This window comes from Sminthopsis crassicaudata, chromosome 3, assembly GCF_048593235.1.
Source record: "Sminthopsis crassicaudata isolate SCR6 chromosome 3, ASM4859323v1, whole genome shotgun sequence".
Classification (NCBI taxonomy): domain Eukaryota; kingdom Metazoa; phylum Chordata; class Mammalia; order Dasyuromorphia; family Dasyuridae; genus Sminthopsis; species Sminthopsis crassicaudata.
In genome coordinates this window covers 429719566-429741341 of record NC_133619.1, presented here as the reverse complement: position 1 = coordinate 429741341, position 21776 = coordinate 429719566, and the positions used below count along the sequence as shown (strand labels likewise).

The 21776-nt window shown below is 34.5% G+C and overlaps 1 protein-coding gene across 8 annotated transcripts in view; it reads left to right on the top strand.

Annotated features, from left to right (window-relative positions):
* UBE2E3 (ubiquitin conjugating enzyme E2 E3) overlaps positions 1–2827 on the top strand; it is a 100556-nt gene extending 97729 nt beyond the window's left edge. For all 8 annotated transcript variants that reach the window (XM_074302970.1, XM_074302965.1, XM_074302964.1 and 5 more), the window contains 2 exons: positions 817–964; positions 2179–2827. In XM_074302970.1, the coding sequence (XP_074159071.1) occupies positions 817–964; positions 2179–2276 (246 nt within the window). In that variant the 3' untranslated portion in view covers positions 2277–2827. The remainder of the gene's footprint in view (positions 1–816; positions 965–2178) is intronic.
* The last annotated feature ends 18949 nt before the right edge of the window (positions 2828–21776 follow it).

The following is a 21776-nucleotide window of genomic DNA, read 5'->3' as shown; positions in this document are numbered from 1 at the left end:
AAAATTAAGAGTTATTTCCTTTTATGTCACTGTTTGTAGTTGACTTTTCATATTGTGCACATGAGCAATCTATATTCTCTGCAGTCTACCTCTCACTTCTTTCCTTACCTTTATTTTTAAAGTGTACCACTTCATCTTAAAGAAGCTGCCTTTGTCCCATTTTTGCAGCTGCCTTTACTCTTCACTGTCTCTTCAGTCTAATATGGGAGGGAGCCATATGAAAGAATGTAGATGGGGAAGTGGAAGTGGAGGAATAGGCAGAAATGAACATTTCTAGTCATTCCTCTGAACCCCACCATGGTAGTTTCTTCATTGTGGCAAGAATTGATGTAGTTGATAGTGCTTTTTTACTACTGAAAGGCTTAACCTAACTATAGACTTCTTAGATAAGATAGGTTCTGTTAATTAAGGAAATTTTTTTTTTTGCCTTTCTAGCACTCTTCATTATGATCTTCACATAAAATGAGGAAATTTAAAAGGAGACAGGGATAGACTCATTAAACAGTGTTTCTTTACAAAAATAGTTTCAATTCTCTTGCCTCTTTCTCTGTTGTTTATTTCAGTGTTCCCTACAAGGGGAAACTTAGATTAGTCATGATGACTAAATTTCCCAAATAAACTGTGTTTTTAGTATAATGTAGACCAATTGCTTCATATCAAGAAGGTACTCTCCAGGTGAATTTTCTCCCGTTTGTAGATAACTCTGTGAAATCTTTGTGATAATGCTTTTCTTTATTATTGCTAATAAGCAAGAGTTTGAGGTTTCTGTTATAAAGGATGAATTTTAATTTCATTTTCACTGTTGACTACCTTTAGGTTACTTTCCGTACCAGAATTTATCACTGCAACATCAACAGTCAGGGAGTTATCTGTCTGGATATCCTTAAAGACAACTGGAGCCCTGCTCTGACTATTTCAAAGGTTTTGCTGTCTATTTGTTCCCTCTTGACAGATTGCAACCCTGGTAAGTGAATCCTAACCACCATAAAGTCATACTGTCAAACAACCAAACTCTGTGTCTTTCCCTAGTCATCTTAAATGTGGAATGAAAAGTAAGCAGCTGCTGGTGACCAGAAGAAATAATGAGAAGACATTAGTATAAATTTCATTTTATTTTATTTATTAGTTTGCCAGCATTTTTAAAAAAATCAATTCCATTAATATCCTGGAATGTTCTGCTTTCTCATAATCTCTTGGTCTTCATTGCCTGTCATTCTCCTCTCTTTAGAGAGGGCTAAAACTGTCTCTTTTCTCCTATCCTCATGTCCTTTAAGTTAACTATTTATAGATGAATGGAGAAGTTTCTTGTTTCTTTCTTGGTAGAAGTAGTTAATTGTACATTATTCTGAATTTGCACATAAAAATAATTGCTGTTAGTGAGGTAATTGGACTAAACAATTTCTAAAGTAAGACTCTTTGATGCTCTAAAATCTATGATTTGGTTATTCCAATACAGACCACATTATATCAAGAGTTTCTGGATAATACTGTTAAGATTGAAAGTTTATCCATACATAATGTACTTGACTGTCATACCTGGTTGTTGTTTTTTAAACTATAGTTATATGTCTGTTGAGATAGTATTTGTTTCAGTTGAGCAAATTGACATTTAATTTGTTGCATTATAATTGTCAAAGCTGATTTAAATTGGTAACCTAATGAACTGTAGCACATAGCCTTATGTTCTATGTAGGGCTCTTGAAACAAAATTGCAAAAAATAAATGTCATCTCAGAGGATGGAAATGCCTGATAATCAATTTATTTTAGAAGGTGAATATAAAGTCCAATAACAAAATGTTGTTTTCTGTTCTCATAATTATTAATAATATATCAGAGCATTAGTCTTTTAAGAAATAAAAAAAAAAAGACAACTATTAATGAAACCTCCTCCCTGAAATTTTTTAATCAGAGTTGTTTTTTTGTTTGTTTTTATTTTGTTGTTGTTGTTGTTTTGATTTGGTTTGGTTGATTGGTTTTTTCCCTTTCTTGCAGAGGGTGGATGGATTATGGGAAGTAATCAGCCTCATATGTCAATTTCAACTTTTTTTTACATATAAGTCTTGCCATTCTGTCAAGTAGCTGTAGCAAAATATAACCTTTTCTGTGAGAAAATGGTATACTAATCACTAAAGACCTGATACTATATTTTCTAATCTTTTTTTCTTCCCTTTTTACAGCTGATCCTCTGGTTGGAAGCATAGCCACTCAGTATTTGACCAACAGAGCAGAACATGACAGGATAGCCAGACAGTGGACCAAGAGATATGCAACATAAATGGCGTCTTTTTTTTTTTGCATAGTGTGAAGAAGCAGGAGGCCTCTTTACACTGTGTAGCAAATCTTTATAGCCTTTACAATACGGACTTCTGTGTATATGTTATACTGATTCTACTCTCTGCTTTTATCCTTTGAAGACTGGGAGACTGCCCAAAAAGGTAAATGCTATCACGAGTAGAACTTTGTAGCTGTAGATTAGTTATGTTTAAAATGCCTACTTGCAAGTCTTGCTTCTTTGGGATATCAAAATGTATTTTGTGATGTACTAAGGATACTGTTCCTGAAGTCTACCAAATATTATAGTGCATTTTAGCCTAATTCATAATCTGTATGAAGTTATTAAAGTAGCTTGTAGATGACTAGAAATTATGTCATTTGTATTAAACCCAGATCTATTTCCAATTATGTGGTACATGCTGTTGTGGAAAATGTTTTACCTTTTACCTTTGTCAGTTTGTAATGAAAGGATTTCCTTTTACCCTTTGTAGCTCAGAGAGCGAGCACCTAATGTATCATCTCGAACACAATAAACATGTTCCCGGAGGTGTAGTTTCCTTGTCGTACTGTTCTAAGTTAATGGTTGAAGGGATTTATATATCAACAGTAGATATATCTGGTATATTTATGGATAAGATAAAAATGCTGGGCATACTATTAAGTGCTAATTGCGGAATCTTAAATATTTAAGTTTTAGTAAACCTAATTGAAAATATAAACTTGCTCCCCTGAGTTATAATGACCTTAAATTATAATTACTGGAGATTCTTTGGACACTCCTGGACCATATAAAAAGCCCTAATGCAAGTCTAAAAAAAAAATGAAACATTTTAAATAACTCAGGTTATTTGTAATATAAATTACATTATTTCAGAGCTGGAAGGGATATTAGGGATCATTTCATCCAGTGGTATCAAGCTCAAAATAGAAAAGCAGACCACTCAGTTGTACATATGGATCCCTGTGGGCTGCAGATTGACTTAGAAAACCACAAATTAACATTTTTGATGATTTTATTGTATTTTTATTCAATTTAGTTAAAAATTTCCAATTTTATCTTAATCTTATTTAGGGCTCACTTGGGATGTTGTAGGCTTCTCAATGAAATGAGTATGTGGCAGAAACCTATGATCTAGTCCAACCATTTTATAGATGAGAAAACTGAGGTTCTTAAAGTTCTAAGTGACTTCCTTAGGTTGTAATAAGTAGTTAGTGGCAGAGCCAGGACTAGAATTCAGTATTTCTTATTTATTCTAAGTCCTAACCCAGAGCTCTTTCCACTATAGCTTGCTGCCTTTTGGATTTTTTGCTTCTGGGTTGATGTCTGCCCAGCTTTGGTCAATTCAGGTCAATAATATAGTTTGTTGTGAATGGGTCTTTTTCTTCCTTTTAATTTCAATTCTGCTGCTGAAACTCCAATTTCCATAGAGTGCATTTATTCACATTATTAATATTAATTTCAGCAGAAATACTTCCTCTGACAAAATTAAGCCCCCCAAAATGATTAGTCATTAAGATGGAATGGATTTGAAGACTTAGTGTGGAGAAGCATATAATAGTACTGCTTTTAAAAAATAAATCCACATCAGTACTTAAATGTCACAGTCCTACCCATCCTGTGGTTATATTTATTAGTAAATAGGGATCTTTTATTTTTTTGTCCAAGTTTCATGATTGGAAATTAGAATGAAAAAAGTTCTTTTTTTTTTTTGTGACTGGGATAATTTTTGAGGTATTATTATTTGATAACATAGTTGGAATCCCAGAATAATTTTATGAAGGTCTCTTCTAGTTTCTAAATATAACCTCCAGATTAGAAATCTTTGATATAAAGTTCATGTTATGTAACTCTTAATGGGAAAATTGATGCAAGGTCAGAAAACAATTGCTTCTTAGTTGTGTGCACTGGCACTAAGAGTGCCTCTGATTGTACTTGTAAAATAAGTTTGTTAAAATAGAAAAGTCTGAGAGAGGAATATGTGTAAAGATAAAATTATACTTTTGTGCTAACTTTTATGGAAACCCTCTACTAAAGGAAATGGGTTAAAAAAATACATTTGTGTTGTACTTGTATGCTCAAAGTTAGTTCTGAAAATACTTGAGTGTAGGTAGTTTGCAGGGTAAATATATACTTTTGAAGTCTTGCTCACTTTGAGCAAAAAACTTGAGGTTTTTTTCCCCACTCATCAAATTGTATTAGATGTTTAACTATTCCTGTTTTCTACTGTACTGCTGGCATCCCTGTGCCCACTTTCCGGGAAGTATGGGAATAGAAAATTGCATGATTTGATGTATGCCTTTGGCATACAGATAAATGCAACTTTCCAAGCTAAAGTGGGACATAAAGGTAAGTTTGAGGTTAGAAAGAAGATTTTTGAGATTTTTCTTAAAACCTCATTAAGCATAATGGACTTAATCCCCCTCTGTGAGAAAGGAATGATTTCAAGATAAGATTACAAATAACACATAAGTACTTAATTGGTTAACTACTTCAGCTTTTTAAAATTTCTGATTCTTCCTTGGACATTTTGCTTCCCTAAATCAGCGTTCAGATATAGCCAGAGATAAACTGGATCATGTTTTATCATCATGTAAATTTTGCCCACATTAACTAGAAACACAGATTTGAAAGATGTTTTTATAAGTTGTTGAGAATCCCTCAAAATGGTCTTAGCATGATGAGTTCACATTATACCCCAGAAGAGTCTGCACTCATGTCTATAGTGTCCCCTTAAAATGGTAGCTTGGTGTAGCAGGAAAGATTTAGATTCTAATCCTGGTTAAACCACTACTAACTTTAGGCAAATAATTTAATCACTTTCTTCCTCAGTTTCTTCCTCTGTAAAATGAATATTGAAACGTCACTCTTTAAGCTGCTTCTAATTTTTAACATTCTGTGATTTCCTTAGTTATAAGGAAAGCAAAACATGAGTGAAATCACATTATTACTATATTACATGCTTATAAGATTTCCATTTTAGTAAAACTTTGAAAGAGGTATCAAACATCAGATAGCTGTGCATAAAGCTGTTCGGTTAATAAGCATCACTTAAGGTTGGATTAAGCAGAAGATATAATTAGCATCATATATTAGTTGTTATTATAGCATCATCAACTAATTTTTATCGAACATGCTCTTTGAAACTTTCTTCCCAGCATATCTCTTTTCTCTGTTAACTTAATTTATAGTATATTAGCTTTTCTTTTAATAAATCCATTTTGTTTTTAATATTCTATTTTAATATCTCAAAAAGAAACTTTAAAAAAATTATAAGCTCACTTATTTCTAGTGACTATGAAGAATCGTTACTTTTCTCCAGTGAAAATCAGAAAGTTACATAAAATTACATCATGGTTATCAGGTATCAGGTTTTTTAAAAAAATTTTTTTAATTTGGCAAATTATTTGAGAGCTCAGTGGATTTCTCATGTAGCTATAAATTTCCACAATTTTTTATCTTTTTTAACTTTGTGCCTTTTAATGGAATTTATATGTAATTAATGTTGGTTTGAGTAAAGATTGTTATAAATATTTGAAAATGATACTAATTTGTTTATCCAACTGCTAAATATCCATCCACAGAATTTGTATTGTGGACTAAGATATTCAATAACAAAAACACCATTTTCTCTCATAGAATTATCAGGGTATTCTGGGGTTATATCATCACTGATATTTACCGAATACATCGGTGTGTTAAATGTTAGTTTAACATTTACAATAAGATGTAAATATGTTGTCCTTTATAATAAGGAACTTTAAAGTTTTATTTATTTTCTGTTATTAAAAGTATTTATAGGGCCTTGAGTTAATATTTTAATTTTGTCAATGTTTGACTTGTTTATCACAATGTAAAATAACTATCCTTAACAACAAATTTTGACTATGAGTCCTACTGTTAACAGATTTCTGACTAAATTATTATGCTGCTGGCATGTGATACAGACTTACTTAATCTATACTTATGTTGTGTCCCTGAACAGAATTTTAATGACATGACCTGGAACATCATGAATTGATTTTTTTTACACCAATGCAAATTAAAAAATAAATTACATGATAATTCTTTGATAATTATACCATGCATTATCATTTTTCAATTAGCAGTGCTTTTATAGTTGCATTGATTATATAAACAAATCCATTTACTTAATGTCTAAACAAATTACTGGATATTTTGTTAATGCATTTTCTCAAAGTAAAAAATAATTCATGACATTATTGTCATGGGTGAGAGGAATCTGGAATGAATCCTGCAGATTTTTAAAGCAGTTTATCTCCCTTTTATTATGTAAATCCTTTACCCACTTATATGACCTCTTTCATTGTTCCAAGTTCACCCTTTCCCTTCCAACAACTAATAGGATTCATATGCTGAGTAGCCAGTACTTCTTTCAAAATCATTTTGGAGTGAGTGACTGATTTACCAGTTTTGTATTGGCAGTCCTGGAAGAGCCTCCTGATGTGATTTTGCGAGCAAAAACATGTTGGAATCTTTAAAGTTACAAATAAGCACAGTCATTCTTAATAGAAATGAAGGGAATCATGCAGCCATAATATACACAATTCTCTTGTTTTATTATCTATGCTTATTAGAGCTTTCATCATTTCCTTAATGGGCATACTCTGGAACACTAGTGGTAATACAGGGATTATTGTAGAGGTATGATTGTGTTACACTTTAGTTTGACAGCACAAGTGTTCTAGGCTACCACAGGGTTGTATTTCTGATAGGAAGGCTACAAGTTTACTTAAAATACCAGTGTAGCACCAGTGTAAGACAGACTCTGAAATTAAGGAGGATGAATCTTAATTTTTTAAAATTAAGTTACATATTTCAAACTATGTTGATTCCAACCATCATTGGTGTAGTTTTGGCAAATTTACTGCATTTCTAGGACTATTAAAAACTATTGCAGTCAAGCACTGAAAGGCAATATACATATGTTCTAATTTGACTTACATTATATAACAAGTCAGTACAATTAAATTGGCATCATAATTCAGTTATTAGTCCTGGGTACAGAAACTTGATTTTATTTTTTATAACAGCTAGAAACAAATATCAAAAACTAAATTGTTTGAATTGCTTTGATGTTCGTAAAGAAATGTTTAGAGAAATATTCCTAATTCTTCTAGTGGTAAAAGTGATCTTAAGCTTAGCTGTGAAAACTAATGCAATCACCTGAGTCACCTCAGTTGTTTAATTTGCAGTATTTCAAATTTTGCTAAGGGACATCTCAATTTTCCCTGAAGGACTTTACTTATAACTTTCATTAACAAACAGCTACAATTCTGGTAATTTTCTATATTGTGTCAGTCATTTATGTGTAGTTTTATCTGCTTTGGTAGATTATAAAACCCTTGAGAACAAGCTGTTTCTTACTCATTTTTTATTTCCCTACAGTCCTAGAGCATCATACCTTGCACATGATGATGAAGTGTTTGGCAAATAAATGAATGAAATAACAATTCAATACTCTTCAGAGCAGTTCAGAGTTGGAAAGGGGCTTAGAAGACATTAATTTCATGATGAATTCCTTCTACAATGCTCACCTTACACATGGTGATGAAGTATTTGGCAAATAAATGAATGAAGTAACAATTCAGTACTCTTTTCAAAGCATTTCAGAGCTGGAAAGGGGCTTAGAAGACATTTATTTCATGATGAATTCCTTCTACAATGTTCTTATGAGTGATCATCCAGTCCTTTCTGCTTGAATACTCCCGGTGACAAAAAACTCACTTGCCTGGCAACATTGTATTTGGGTGTTATTGGTTCCTACAAAAGCCCTTATTTCTATAGGACTTTTGAGGACATCTGACCAATCCATCACTAGTGAATATTTTCTCAGAGAAGTAGTGGTAGTGACTAATGAGACAAGAATATAAGTCAAGGCTTTCCAGTCACCCTATATGTCTCAAAATTGTGATTCATTTAATTTTGTAAATGGCCATATTAGATTTTCAAACAACAGATAATTGGGGTTGTTTAAGATGCTTGGTTAGGATCACCAAGTATTTTGTGAATTGATATACTTCCCACTTCAGGACAGATGGTGTATTGCTTCTATGCCTAGGAACATTTGGCAGTGCTAAAATTGAGAGCCTTCTGTTCAAACCAAAATAACTCAGTGGCAAGTGGGCAATTTAGTACAATCTTTTGCAGGATTTTGGTATTTCAGTGTTTTGTCTCACCTTAGAAATTATATGTAAGTGTCTTAGAAATGACATTCACATATTGGCACTACAAGAGCTGGAAAAGACCCAGAACAGACTCGAATTACCAATACCCTCATATCCTCATTTGACATTTGAGGAAACTGAGGTCAGCAGAAATAAATCAAAGTCTCAGAGGTATTATTTATGAAGAAGAGCTAGGATTGTAATGCAGAACTTTGGACTCTGAAAGCTTACCATTCTTAAGTATTTTGGCACTTAAAACTCTGTGCAAGTATTGTGTGTGTGTGTGTGTGTGTGTGCGCGTGTGTGATGACAGTATATTAAGTTAATTAATAAAACTTGCAAAATGTTAAGTCATCAGCATTTATTAAATATGAAGTTTATATCAGGTACTTTGATAAGCTCTAGGGGTACAAAGAAAGGCAAAAAATAATCTTGGCTCTCAAAGAACTTATAATATAGAATAACAAAATATAATCAAATGGTCTAAGAAGTTTTGCCCTCATGTTTAAGTTAGCAGCTTTGACAATGTTTCTGTGATGCTAGGTCAATAGATTTAGAGATGAAAGAGACTTTAGTTTATGACAAATACCTCTTCCCCCCAACAAGGCAATGGCTTTCATATTTTAGAACTTAACTTATTTACCTATATTACAGATATGACTGAAACTATCTTGGAAAAAATATAATTATTTTAATATTTAAGATCTTTATTATAAAACATTTTCTTAGTATAGAATATATTAGAATTTTAGAACTTAATTGATTACATAAATTTCCTTCATATTTTGTAGTAAGACTTTTTGTATGTTGGGTTTTCCCCCCCTGAGGTAATTGAGGTTAAGTCCAAGGTCACATAGCTGGAAATTTTAAGTGTCTAAGGTCATATTTGAACTCAGGTCTTCCTGACTCCAGTGCTGTGTTCTATGTACTGTGCCACCTAGATGCCCCTGTATGTTGGTTTTTAAGATGTTAAAAAGAAGTAACAACTTGGTAAATTGAGCTAGCTTCATATCTCTTGGCCAGTATACTACAGGGAGTAAAAATAAGGATTAGTGACCAGAATTTTATCATAAAGTTAAACTATTCATTGTGGTAATTCATATTTTCCTTTTCAGGGCAATTTAGGACATGAGTCCCAAAACCTGATTGAAATTTTTGAAACACAATGCTTTATATATGTTATCTCTTTTGTTCATTGCTGACTGTCTTAAAGCTATGAGATTGTGTGTAACTCTTTTCCTTTCATCAGTGGCTCACAAATAAGATTTTTTCTTCATTCCCCCCACCTCCCACCCCCTGGAGACTAGGTCTGCTTTATCTTTTCCAGCTACACACCACTCAATCCTTATTACTAATCCACAGGGAAATTTTGGCCAGCTCTGTTTTCAAACTGGATTGGTTCACTCCTCCTTAAGCAACATGGCTTTCCCAAGGACTTACCATATTGATGCTGGATTTAATGTAGACATTCCATTAACATAGCTGTTTCTCAGAACTCAAAGGATCCACCTTCAGCCTTCCAGTAGCAAGGAATACAGATGTGTACCCCCATACTCAGCCACAAATGGGATTCTCGACAACTTGGAGCCCTTTGGAAACTGAAGAGCACTGGGTAAAACCATTTCCTAAATCCCAATACTACTGTTTTTCATGCCCTATTTTCTCAGATGAAGAAATTTGAGGTCTGTACATTTAAAAATTTTTGATCACATAGCTGGAAATTCAGTGATGCCAAATCCAGTGTTTTTTCCATTATTATATATAATCATACCTCTATGTGTTCTCTTTTTGGACTTTACATGAAAAGGATATGGATGGAACTGAAAGATCATGGCCCCTAATTTCTTAACATCCTTATTTTTTTTACAAATGAAACTGAGACCCTGGAAGTCAAGTGAAATCAGATGAGCTGATAGGTAAAGCATTGATTAAATCTTAAAGCGTAAATATTAGCTATTATAATGAAATTATTTGCCTAAATTACTTTGTTATTATAAATAAAGCTACATAAATATTAGCTATTATTTTTATAAAATGATTCGCTGGTCATATAGACTAAGGGTGTCTGGGTTTCAAATCCAGAATTTGGATTACTATCCTATTCACGTAGGTGGTGAATTTGTCAGCAACAGTATAACTGGAGAGTTATCTAGGCATGGATAATGTGCTTGTGTATAGATATAGAATGTCAAAGCCCATAAGCTCCCACGTCAGTAAGCTAGTTTTTATTAAGTGCCTACTAAATGACAGGCACTGTTAAGCACTGGGGCTACAACATTTTTTTCTCCATGCCCTTCCTCTCCACTTGTAATAACTTGGGAAAGACTCTCATCACACCTTGCCCAGACTTTTGCAGGACCTGCTCTGCAGCTGCCAAAGTGACCTTCCTAAAGTGAACCTCTGATCTTGCCACTCCTCTACCCAATAAATTGTAGTGGCTCCCTTACATTCAATGTCAAATGTAAATTCTCTTTGGTTTTTAAACTCCTTCACTATCTGGACTCTTTGTAACGTTTCAGTCTCCTTATGTTTTACTCCTGTTTACATATTCTACAATCAAGGGAATTGTCTTCTTAGTGTTTGCAAAGACATGGAGAAACAACAATCTCCCATTTCTGGACTTTTCTATCCTCATTAACTTTTCCTAGAATTTCCAGGTTTCTTCCTCTCCCTTTCCCTTTTCCTCTTCCTCTCCCTCTTCTTCCCCCCTCCAATGACATAACTTCCCATTTACACTGTTTATATCTTACAGTATCACCCATTGTACTATGAACTCTTTGTGGCAGTCTATGCCAGCACAATCAAACCTAGACTACCACCTCCACTGCCATCTACTCTCACACCCATTTGGAGGGCCCAGGACCCTGAACCCAATAATCTTTGAAAAAATAGATCTTGAAGTCCAGCCATAATCCTAGGAAGCATCTTCTAATGAGATACAGCTTGCCCACTGCTCTTGCAGAGCCTAGAACCACATCTGTTGAAGAGTCAGAAAGGAGTTCTTCCTGCCAAAATCCTTGGCACTGTTGAATAATTCAACATCAAAAACTGATAGGATTTTTATCAACAGAATGACATTAAAGAGGCATTGCCAACTGCTGTCTACTCCTTTCTAAGGATCATGAGACTTTTTCATCTGACTTGCAGCTGAAATTTTCCACATGTTTTCTCCCCTTTTAAAATGTGAGCTCCTTGAGAGCAGGCACTTTGACTTTTCTATTTGTATCCCTGCCATTTGGCAAACAGTACTTTGAACATAGTAAGCCCTTAAATTTTCTCATTCATTCATGGAGGACTAGAACTTGGTTTTCACTTTTCTTTGTATTATGAAGTCTTAACACAGTGGCTAGCATTTAACATAATAAACACTTCATCAAATGCTTATTGACTGACTGACATTAATTTCATTTCCCTTATTTGGTTCCCATAATCCTGGAAGACCCAGTTTCTTCCAGTATAGCACTGAACCTTATTAAAAGGTTCATATAAAAAAAAAATATAAAAACCTTATTATTCTCTAGTCGTTAGTAGTCAGGCCATTGGAACATGTTGAGAGGATGGGAGTCATTACTGTTAATATCTGTAAGACAAAAGAATAAACCAGGAGATTGTAAAAGCCAGTTCCTGCCGAACAAGAATCACACAGCATAAGGCACATGATGACAAGGTCAGCAGCATGGTTGGGCCACTATAGCACTGGATCTTAGTTCAGATCCTACCTCTGAAGATTACTCTTTTGTCACAAGTCATTTAACCTATTTGGGCCTCAGTCATTTCATTTATAAAATGAGATCGTTGGACTAGATTACTGAAGTCCTTTGCACATCTAAATCTGTCAATTTCCATGATGAGATTCCTGCTCCCCTGATGAGTGTTTGTCTCCTGTAAAAGAATAAGCCCTCGCCAAACCCTTCACAGCTGCAGATATGCATGCTTTTGCCACACCCCTTCCCTCACTGTAGTCAGCTCTGCCATTGTTCCTGTGTGGGTGTTTCCCTGTAACTGCAAAAACTGGTGAAATTGAGAAAGAATTGAGGATTTCTCCGAGATTGGGAACCCTGGGAAATCCTGTTAAGACCTTTCCAGATAATCTTGTTTCACCCTCAGAACAACCCTGAAAGGTAGGTAACTTTATATCTCCATTTACAGTTGAGGAAAAAGCAGACAAGTAAAGTGATTTGCCCAGTGTCACATAGCTATATAGGGAGTAGTGGATGTGGTGGTCCTCTTGTCCAACTCTCTGGGATCCCCATTGGGGTTTTCCTGGCAGAGATAATAGAATGATTTGCCATTTCCTTCTGCATCTCATTTTACAGAAGAGGAATTGAAGCAAGCTGTATTAATTGATTTAGCTAAGATTCCACTGCTACTAAGTGCCTGAGGCCAGATTTGAATTGGGGAAGACTGTCTTCTTGATTTGAAACCCTGTGCTCAGTCTGCTGCCACCTAGAGAGTATGTGAGGCCCATTTTGAGCTCAGATATTCCTGATTAAGCATCATCTACTGACCCACCTAGTTACCTGTAGTGAGGCAGATGAGTTTGCTTTTGGTTATGTTTATCCTAATGGGACATCCAGTTGAGATATCCAGTAGGCGAATTGAGAGGCAACATTTGGGCTCAGCAGAGTTAGGACTAGATAAATAGACATAAGAATCATGGGAATTATAGAGAAGAATACCACATAGAATAATGTCAAGGGATTAGAGAAGAAAGTAGAGAATGGAGCCTTTCAGAATAGATCCAGTTAGCCAATAAGATCTGGATGGAAGATCCAGCAAAGGAGACTGCTTTAATAACAAAGGAGAGAGGAGGGGAAGGAACAAGCTTTTATTTACTGTGCTAAGCTTTTTTTGGACCATTTTAAAATATTGCTGACAATTCACATGTGTGTCACGCAATTTTAATGTCATTCTTACAATTAGAAGAAAGAAAACGGGGATGGGAGGGAAACCCAAGTAACTGGATGTACACATTACTTTTCAGTTCAGCAATGAGTAGTTGCCACTTCAACATAGATCTAATAAATTATGATTAGCTCTTTACAATTATCTCATTTGCAAATATCAAATACAAAATGCTGTTTGACATTCAGAGATTCCTCACTACCTTCACTCCACCAAGACGCTGGCCACCTCCCTGTTCCACAAGCAAAACACTCCATGCCTCTGCTCCTTGCATATTCTTTGTTGCCCATCTGGAATACTCTCCCTCCTGAATTTCACTTGTTAGCTTTCCTGTCTTTAAATTCCAAATAAAGCTCCTCTTTTACTGGAAGCCTTTTCTAACCCCTTTTAATTCTAGTCCTTCCTATTTTTTATGTAAATGGTTTGCTTTGTATATATTTGTTTACATGACTCTATTACATTGTGAGCTTCCTGAGAGAGAGAGCCTTGTCTTTTTAAATTCCCAGAGCTTAGCAGTGTTTGGCACATAGTAGATGCTTAATAAATATAGAATGATCGTTTTGGCCTTCCAACAATCCTAGGAAGGCAGGACCTATTATTCTCCCCATTTTACAAAGAAACTCAGACATAGGTTAAATAACTTGCCCATGGTTACATGGCTAGTAAATATCAAGGCTAGATTTGAAATCAGAATTTTCTGAGTCCACGCCCAGATTTCTATCCAATGTGCCACCTAGCACCCAGAAGAAGTAAGAAAAGAGTTGTATGACAAAAAAACCTAGAAAAAGGGTCACAGAGAAGAGGTTATCCATGGTGAAAGCTTCAGAGAGGTCCTAAAAGATGAGGTTCCCCGAAAATGATGATTAGTTGTGGCAATTAAGAAATGACTGTAACTCTAGGGAATAGCTTCAATTGATGAAGTTAGAAGCCAGGCTTTTTTAAGGAGAGTTAAGTAGAGAATTAAGGCTGGGAGAGGAGAAATGGGAGATCCTATCGGAGCGGTCTTCTCAAGGAATTTAGCTACAAAAGGCAGAAGAGAAATAGGATGATAATGGAAATGATTGAATCAAGTGAGAGTGAGGGGGACATGGGCATGGTTGTAGGCAGCAGAAAACCAGCCAGTAGATGTTGAGAATTCAAGAATAAATGAGTCACTATGCAGGGGAAGATGGGATGGAACAGAATCATTAGTGCATATAAGAGGGGTTAGCCTCTTCTTTTGGAGATAGTAGCAAAAGGCCACTGGGTTATATAGATGGAGAGTGGAAAAGGAATTCTTTGCAAATGGACTCAATTTTTCCAATATAATAGGAAACAAGGTTCTCTGAGAAGACGGGGGAGGATGAGCCATGAGAAGTTTTGGAAGAACCTCTGGGAGACTGGGATAGTGAACCATTTGGAAGATGTAAAAGAATTGCCTTGCTGTGACTAGGGCCTAGACTCAAATTTGTAGTGGACTAGTAAGCAGAGTATATGATTTTCTCCACCTTCATTCAGCAGCGTGTACATAGGAGCAAAGGCATCTCCATTATAACATGCTTAATAAATACTTTTTCTTTCATTAATCCAGCTGAAGCATCTCGGCCCTTTGCTTTGGAAGATAGTGACCTGGACATTGCACTTCTTTATTTCTGACTTTTTTTGCCATATTTGAGTCTTTGGATCTTTGGATCATTGAATGGCCAGCAAAAAAAAAAAAAATAGCCTTGAGACTGAGGCAGGATATTAAAAGAGTAACACAAAGCTCACTAATTTTGTTTCTGGTTCCTGAGTCTTTAGTGGATAATTTGAACATGCCAAAACAGCTCACCGTGGAGTTGATAATTCCAAACTTTTAAACCACTATTTTGTTTGGCAAGTAATCAAATTTCTGTACCATGTTTCTTCTGGACATTAATTTTATCTGATAACACTTCATGTGGCATGGAAATAAATCTAGAATTTTGTATTCCATATGAGTGGATTATAAGTTTGGATAGATTTTGCTTGGCTGCAAAGGATTAAAGTACAGTGATAACCTTTCATAGTAACATTGATATAGATCTAGAAAGAACCTCTTATACTTTCTTCTACTTTCATTTGACAAACAAGGAAACTGAGGCCTAGATCCTTGAAATAAATATATACAGCAAAGAAATAATTAGTAGAAATAATGGAGGGAAAACACCCTCTTAGGTATTAATACAGTACCTTAATATAGTTAACAGAATCTCATTAAACCTAACTGGCAAATTCTATCAGGGACCGCTATATTTGAGTATATACACCATGTTTGTATGAAGCTTTACTTTTGGATTCACATGATATATATGCAAAATATTTGGCTAAACAAAAAATATGTCAGTGTCAGTTATTGTTATTTTTCACATACATCATTAAATAGATTTACTACTTATGTTCTATCAGAGACAAAAATGTTATAACAAATTCCTACTGAATATTTAATTTAATCCTAGTTTCCACACATGTGCATACATGTTCAAGTTTAACTTTGGGAGTAAAATTGGCATTCTGTCTTGGCCACTTCAGTATATCCCTCCAGTCTTTTGGAATTGAGCCCTTTAAGGAAACAGAAGCCAGAATTTAATTTTTGTGAACTTAGTAGCTTGAAAAGCTCAGAGTGGGAGAAACATTTGTTTTGGTTTACATTTTGAAACCTTAAGTAAATGTAGAGTGTTAAGTGAACAGGTTTGAATCAGTTCTTTCCAATATGCCAAGTTTTTGTACCATGCATATTTACTTACAGAAACTTTGGAACCAATAAGTTCTCACTTTAAAGACCCAGCAATGATTTCTAAGGATAGATATGGAAAAGACATTGTAATTTTCATTGAAGATTAACATATTGTTACCAAATGTAGATTGCAAAAAAAAGCTACTCTCATAGTTGGGCTTTTTGATTCATGGAACTTGGGGAAGATTTTTGATTCACTTTTGGTGAATTGTTTTGTTTCCTAAAAGGGGGATTTTGACCCAGACCCCAGTCTAATTTTTCTTTTGTGAGCTGCACAATGTTTTTAAACTAGAAGAACTTTAATATGCAAGGAATATATGCCTAGCTGCCTTTGCTTTTTTTCCCCCTCATTCTTTATGTGGATATTAGATTATGATTTTTGTTGTTTTTGAGGTCCTGCACCAATAAAGTGAAATTTTTTTTTTTTTTAAAAACATACCACAGGTATCTTTAGTACACAGTAAATCTCCACTAGATGTCAGTGTGTCACTAAATGAAACTTTGTTCCTTCAAGTCCTCTAGGAAATAAATACTGCTCTAGTCATGCTATATCTGAAATTGTCAGTTTTTGTGTGAGTGCAGAATTCTCCAACAGACATTCCAGAAGTAAATTCATTTAGATATTGGCCCGTTTCTATGGACCACTTTTAAATAGTACATATAAACAAAACTAAGCAAATTCCTAGTAAGAGGAAAGTAAAAATATTGTATGTATAGTATTAGGAGGCTCTCGTTGCAAATTTACTTACTGAAATTACACAGATACACCCAAACTACCCTGGAGCCTAGAATGGGTGCTAGAGAACTAATGTAAAGTAAAAATTACTTAAGATTCCCCCAAAGAGTTTTAATTTTTTAATACAGTTATATCTTTTGACAGATCTTTATCTGTTGATATGGTTATACCAATTGATATTTACAATTTAAATTTAAACTGATCATTTAAAAAAATAATGATAATATCTGGCATTTTTGGCACCTACATATGTTCTTGGCATTGTGCTATTGATGAGGCAAATTGGGAGGCAAGCAGAGATTAAATGATTTGCCCAAAGTCACACAGCTAGCAAATATACAAATAAAGTCAAATTTGAACTTAAGTTTTTCTGACATGGAGCCTGGCACTCTATTCACTTTGTACTCATTTAAAAAAACATAGCAAACCCATTATTTGTTAACATAAATGTTTTTGGTGATAAGTAACTATATTTTCAAAAACAAAAACAAAAAAATGGTGAGGAGTGACATTGATTTACATGTGTATTTTGTTATTTCTTTAGTGTCTAACTTTTGATTAAAGTCAGCTGGATTCTCTTATTGGCTTTTGTATGCAATCTATTAGAATGTTGTTTTGCCTTGGGACTGAGGGGTAGGAGGAAATAGGAGGCCTTCTTGAACCATACTTTGAGAACTGCTTATGCTGTTGGCAGAGGAAGGGAAGGGAAGAGCACAAGCATTTATTAAACATCTACTGTGTTCTAGGTACTATTCTATATGTCATGAGGTTTAGTTGAATCCTGAGTTTTCTGGCTTCAATGCCATCTCTCAAATGAGATAATATGTGACACACATGTTAAACTCTGCCAATTTACCTAAATTTCTAAATGCTCTAAGTAAGTCTCTTAAGACTTTTAAGTTTCAGAGGAGGTGTTATCCTGCATCATAAAGGGAATTTCCTATATCAGTGAAATCACAAATTTAATCTCTATCCTTTGTCCTTTTTGGAAATCATGATTTGTTTCTTTCTCTAATTAGCCAGGAAAGCTTTTAAGGACTATGCTAAAGTGATCTCTTAAAATTGCCAAGGAGAAAAATACCATAGCAAGATTTCAAGTACAGAATCAGCATCTATCTTGATGTGATTGATGTTCTCCATTTGTGCTTCTTTTGATAAGTAGAAATGGGAAGAAATGCAGTTACATGACCCATGATTTTTAGAGTCCTCAGGACTCTCAGAATATGAACTATATTACATATTATATGTCAGAGCCTATAATTTCCTTATTAGGAGTCTGAATATAATCATAGACATTACAGATTAAATGCTGGTTTGTCTCTCTTTCTGCATGTTGTTGAAACTTGTTTGTCACTGTTCTCAAATTTAGAGGAGCTTATTCAGATCACTGAGAATCACTATAAATAATTATAATTCAAGAGGATGTGCCTGATGCCTGACTTACAATGTTTACTTGAAGGGCTCTCAGTTAAACCCTATAAATCAAGTTAAACTGGCAGAAATACAGTGTAGGATTTTCAAGCTTTCACTTGGATTTTCTGTGAAAATAGAGGATTGCCCTAAATTCCAGCAGCAGTTTGAGTGGTTAGGGACACATTTGACAAAGTGCTCAGTGCATTGCTATGGTGCTCAGTAAATATTGATATTAGAATAGTATAATAAATGCACTTCTCAGTTGGTGTTTTCATTTTAAATGGTGCAAGGTTAAAAGTGTTACCAAGAAAGCTAGAATGATTTTTCAGAGCTTTAATTGAGTGATTAAAGTGGTTATTGATTTTTCATGCTTCAACCTTCATTCTAATTTAGGTCTTATATAAAGCAAATCTTGCATGTAACAGATCTAGCTTGTTCAAGACTTTAAAACTACAAAATTTTATATCAGCAAGAGGCATAGTGTACTTTTTTATGTTTTCTAATTTTAAAACTAGGATTTCATGGAACTCATGACTTAGACAAAAGCTTATTGCATTTTAGGATATATTAAGAAAGGCATAAAATCCTGAACAAGAAAAGTAATAATTCAGAATACTTTGTACTATATTCAGTTCTGGATGCCATGTTTTAGGAAGGAAAAGGTGGAGGGTAACTAGGAGCCTGTCTAACCATGATGGTAAGAAAACTGGAAATCTCCACAATTCTTTGAAAGAATTGGCAATATTTAAGGAGAAAAGGCTTAGAGGAGCATGATGACCATTTTTAGGCATATAAAGTAACCCAGGTTCTATGTTGTCTCTGATATCTGTCATCCCACATAGTCTACCCATTGCCAGTTCATGTTATTTTAAATTTTGTAGTGTCTCTCTTGTGTTAGGGGAAGGGAAAAGTAAAGAAAAAACAGACACTAATGAATACAATTTCTTCTACAGATATATGTGTATATGTATGTATGTGTGTGTGTGTGTAATATATATATGTATATATATATATATATATATATATATATATATATATATATATATATATATATATATATATATATATATATATATATATATATATAAAATTTCTTAAATTGGTATTTATTGTTATTTATTTTGAATCTTCCCTGTCCCTGATGTTCTGTTGAGCATATAATAATTTTTTAAAAAATTACTTCATTTTGTTTGTATTTTTTCTGTTTTTTTTTTTTTGTTTATTCTGTTTCTTCAAATAAAATAGATTTGGGGAAAAAGTTTTACAACATTTTTATATATTTTCATATATATAATATATATTTTTATATAATTCCCCTCTTTTTCCATTCACTGCACTACTGTTGCTTAAATCTACATCATTTCTTTCAGTAGCCTTCTAATTGGTCATCCTCCCTCAAGCTTCTTGCCAATCTTACACTGTACTAGCAAAGTGATCTTAGTAAAGTATCTATGCCTGACCATGTTGCCTTTTAACTCAGTAAATTCCAGTGTCTCCCTGTTACCTCCAGGATCAAATATAAAGTCCTGTTGGCATTAAAAGCTATTTACAACTTGGCTTCTTCCTACCATCATCCATACCTACATGATCACAAATTCTGAAATTCCCTAAATGTAATTTTCCTTAAAATGGTAAGTAACATCTATCTAAAACCATCTTAATAGCATTTTATGTAATATGGATTAGGTAGAAGCATTCTCAAATTTTGAAATTGCTCTTTCTACCTACTACCTCCTGTCAGAAGTGTTTCCTTGTGTCTCTTATAGTATTCATTGTCAGAGCTGCTTGTGGTAACTCTCCACCTCTCCCCTTCCTTCCACTCCTTATCATTCCTGTTCTGACTTCACTTTCACAGGATGACACTGTGATCCATCATTTCAGACTTTACACTTGGTTACTATTGAATTCCTTGTCCCCTTGTCTTATCATCAAGTCTTACCTGCTAAAAGTACAATCCTGGGTTACCCCTCCCTTCCACATTCTCTGCTCCTAATCACATGTGGTAACTAAGTTCACGATAAATTTGTTAACTGAGTATTCACTGATGTATTACAGTCCTTTTATTCTTCCTTTATTGAGTTGCCATTTTATTTCCTGAATCTATTGTCAAGTCAGTAAAGTAAAAGATATTCCCTGTCCTCAAGGAGTTCCCAATCTAATGGAGGAGATGACATGTAAATAAGTATAAAAAAATTACATATAGGATAAATAGAAAATAAAAATAGAAGAAATGTACTAGAATTGAAGAGGGCCTTTTATAAAAGATGGAATTTTAGCTGGGAGTTAAAGGAAGTTGGGGAAACCAGAGCAATGAGATTTTTATACAGGGTTGAAAAGGCAATGAAAATTCTTGGAGTAGTATTGGAGTGTTTTGTTCAAGGAACAACATAGAGACCAGGGTCATTAGACCAAAGAGTAGACTGGGAAGTCTTCTTTTCTAGAAGACTAGAAAAGGTATATGGGGAAAGGAGAGGCAGGTATGTGTGTTATGAAGATTTTGAATACCAAACAGGATTTTACATTTCATCCTGAGGTAATATTGAGGTACTGGATTTCATTGAGTAGAAGTTTGATATGGTTGTACCTGCCTTTTAAGAAATCACTTTGATGGCTGAATATAGGATGGATTTGGGTGGGAGGGGTGCTAGACCCTCTTCCCCAAATTAATTAATTGGAGACATTCTCAGGTACAAAGAAAAAGCATTTATTTAGTCCCTGAAGCTCCCAGTGGTGCCTGACCTGACAAGCCAGAAATAGTAAAACTGGTTAAATAGCAAAAAAAACAAAAACAAAAAACGTCTTTTTATTGGATGGACTAAAAGGAAGAGTAACCTTTATTGACCAATAGTCACAATGTTGTCTGCTTCTTGTGGGTCACCATCACTTCCTGAAACTGACCTAAGGTCTGACTTTTAGAGACCTCTAAGATTCTACAACTTGGGCCCAAAGCCTGATCTTCCGGGCTCTACAGAGAATAGGGATCATGTGATTTAGGCCTAGTCTGACCTACTCCATCTCATACACTCTTTGAGAAAACTTCATCTGGTTTTACTCATTTTGGAGTGGGGAGAGACTTGTGGCAAGTAGAGACCAGCCACCAGGCTATGACAATAGGTCCAGGGTGAGGAAATGAAGGTCTGGACCAAGGTGGTGATTCTATCAGAGGAGATATTCGCCTCTGTATAATGGGGTGATGAAAGAGAGGGAGATTGTAAGTTTGGGTGACTAGGAGGATGATGGTCCCTTTAAATAATAAAGAAGTTTGAAGGGAGGAACATTTGGGAGAAATGATAATTAGATCAGTTTTGGGAATATTGAGTTTAAGGTGTCTACTGGATATCCAGTTTGAAATAATAAGCAAGGCTGGAGATCAACCGAGAGGTTAGGTTTGAGTAAGAGATTTAAGGCTCATCAGATAAAAATGATGATTAAATCCATGGAAGCTGAAGAGATTACCAAGTAAACAAAAGGGAAAAAAAAGAACAGGGCCCAGAACAGAGCCTGTAAATAACACATTTGCCATAGCA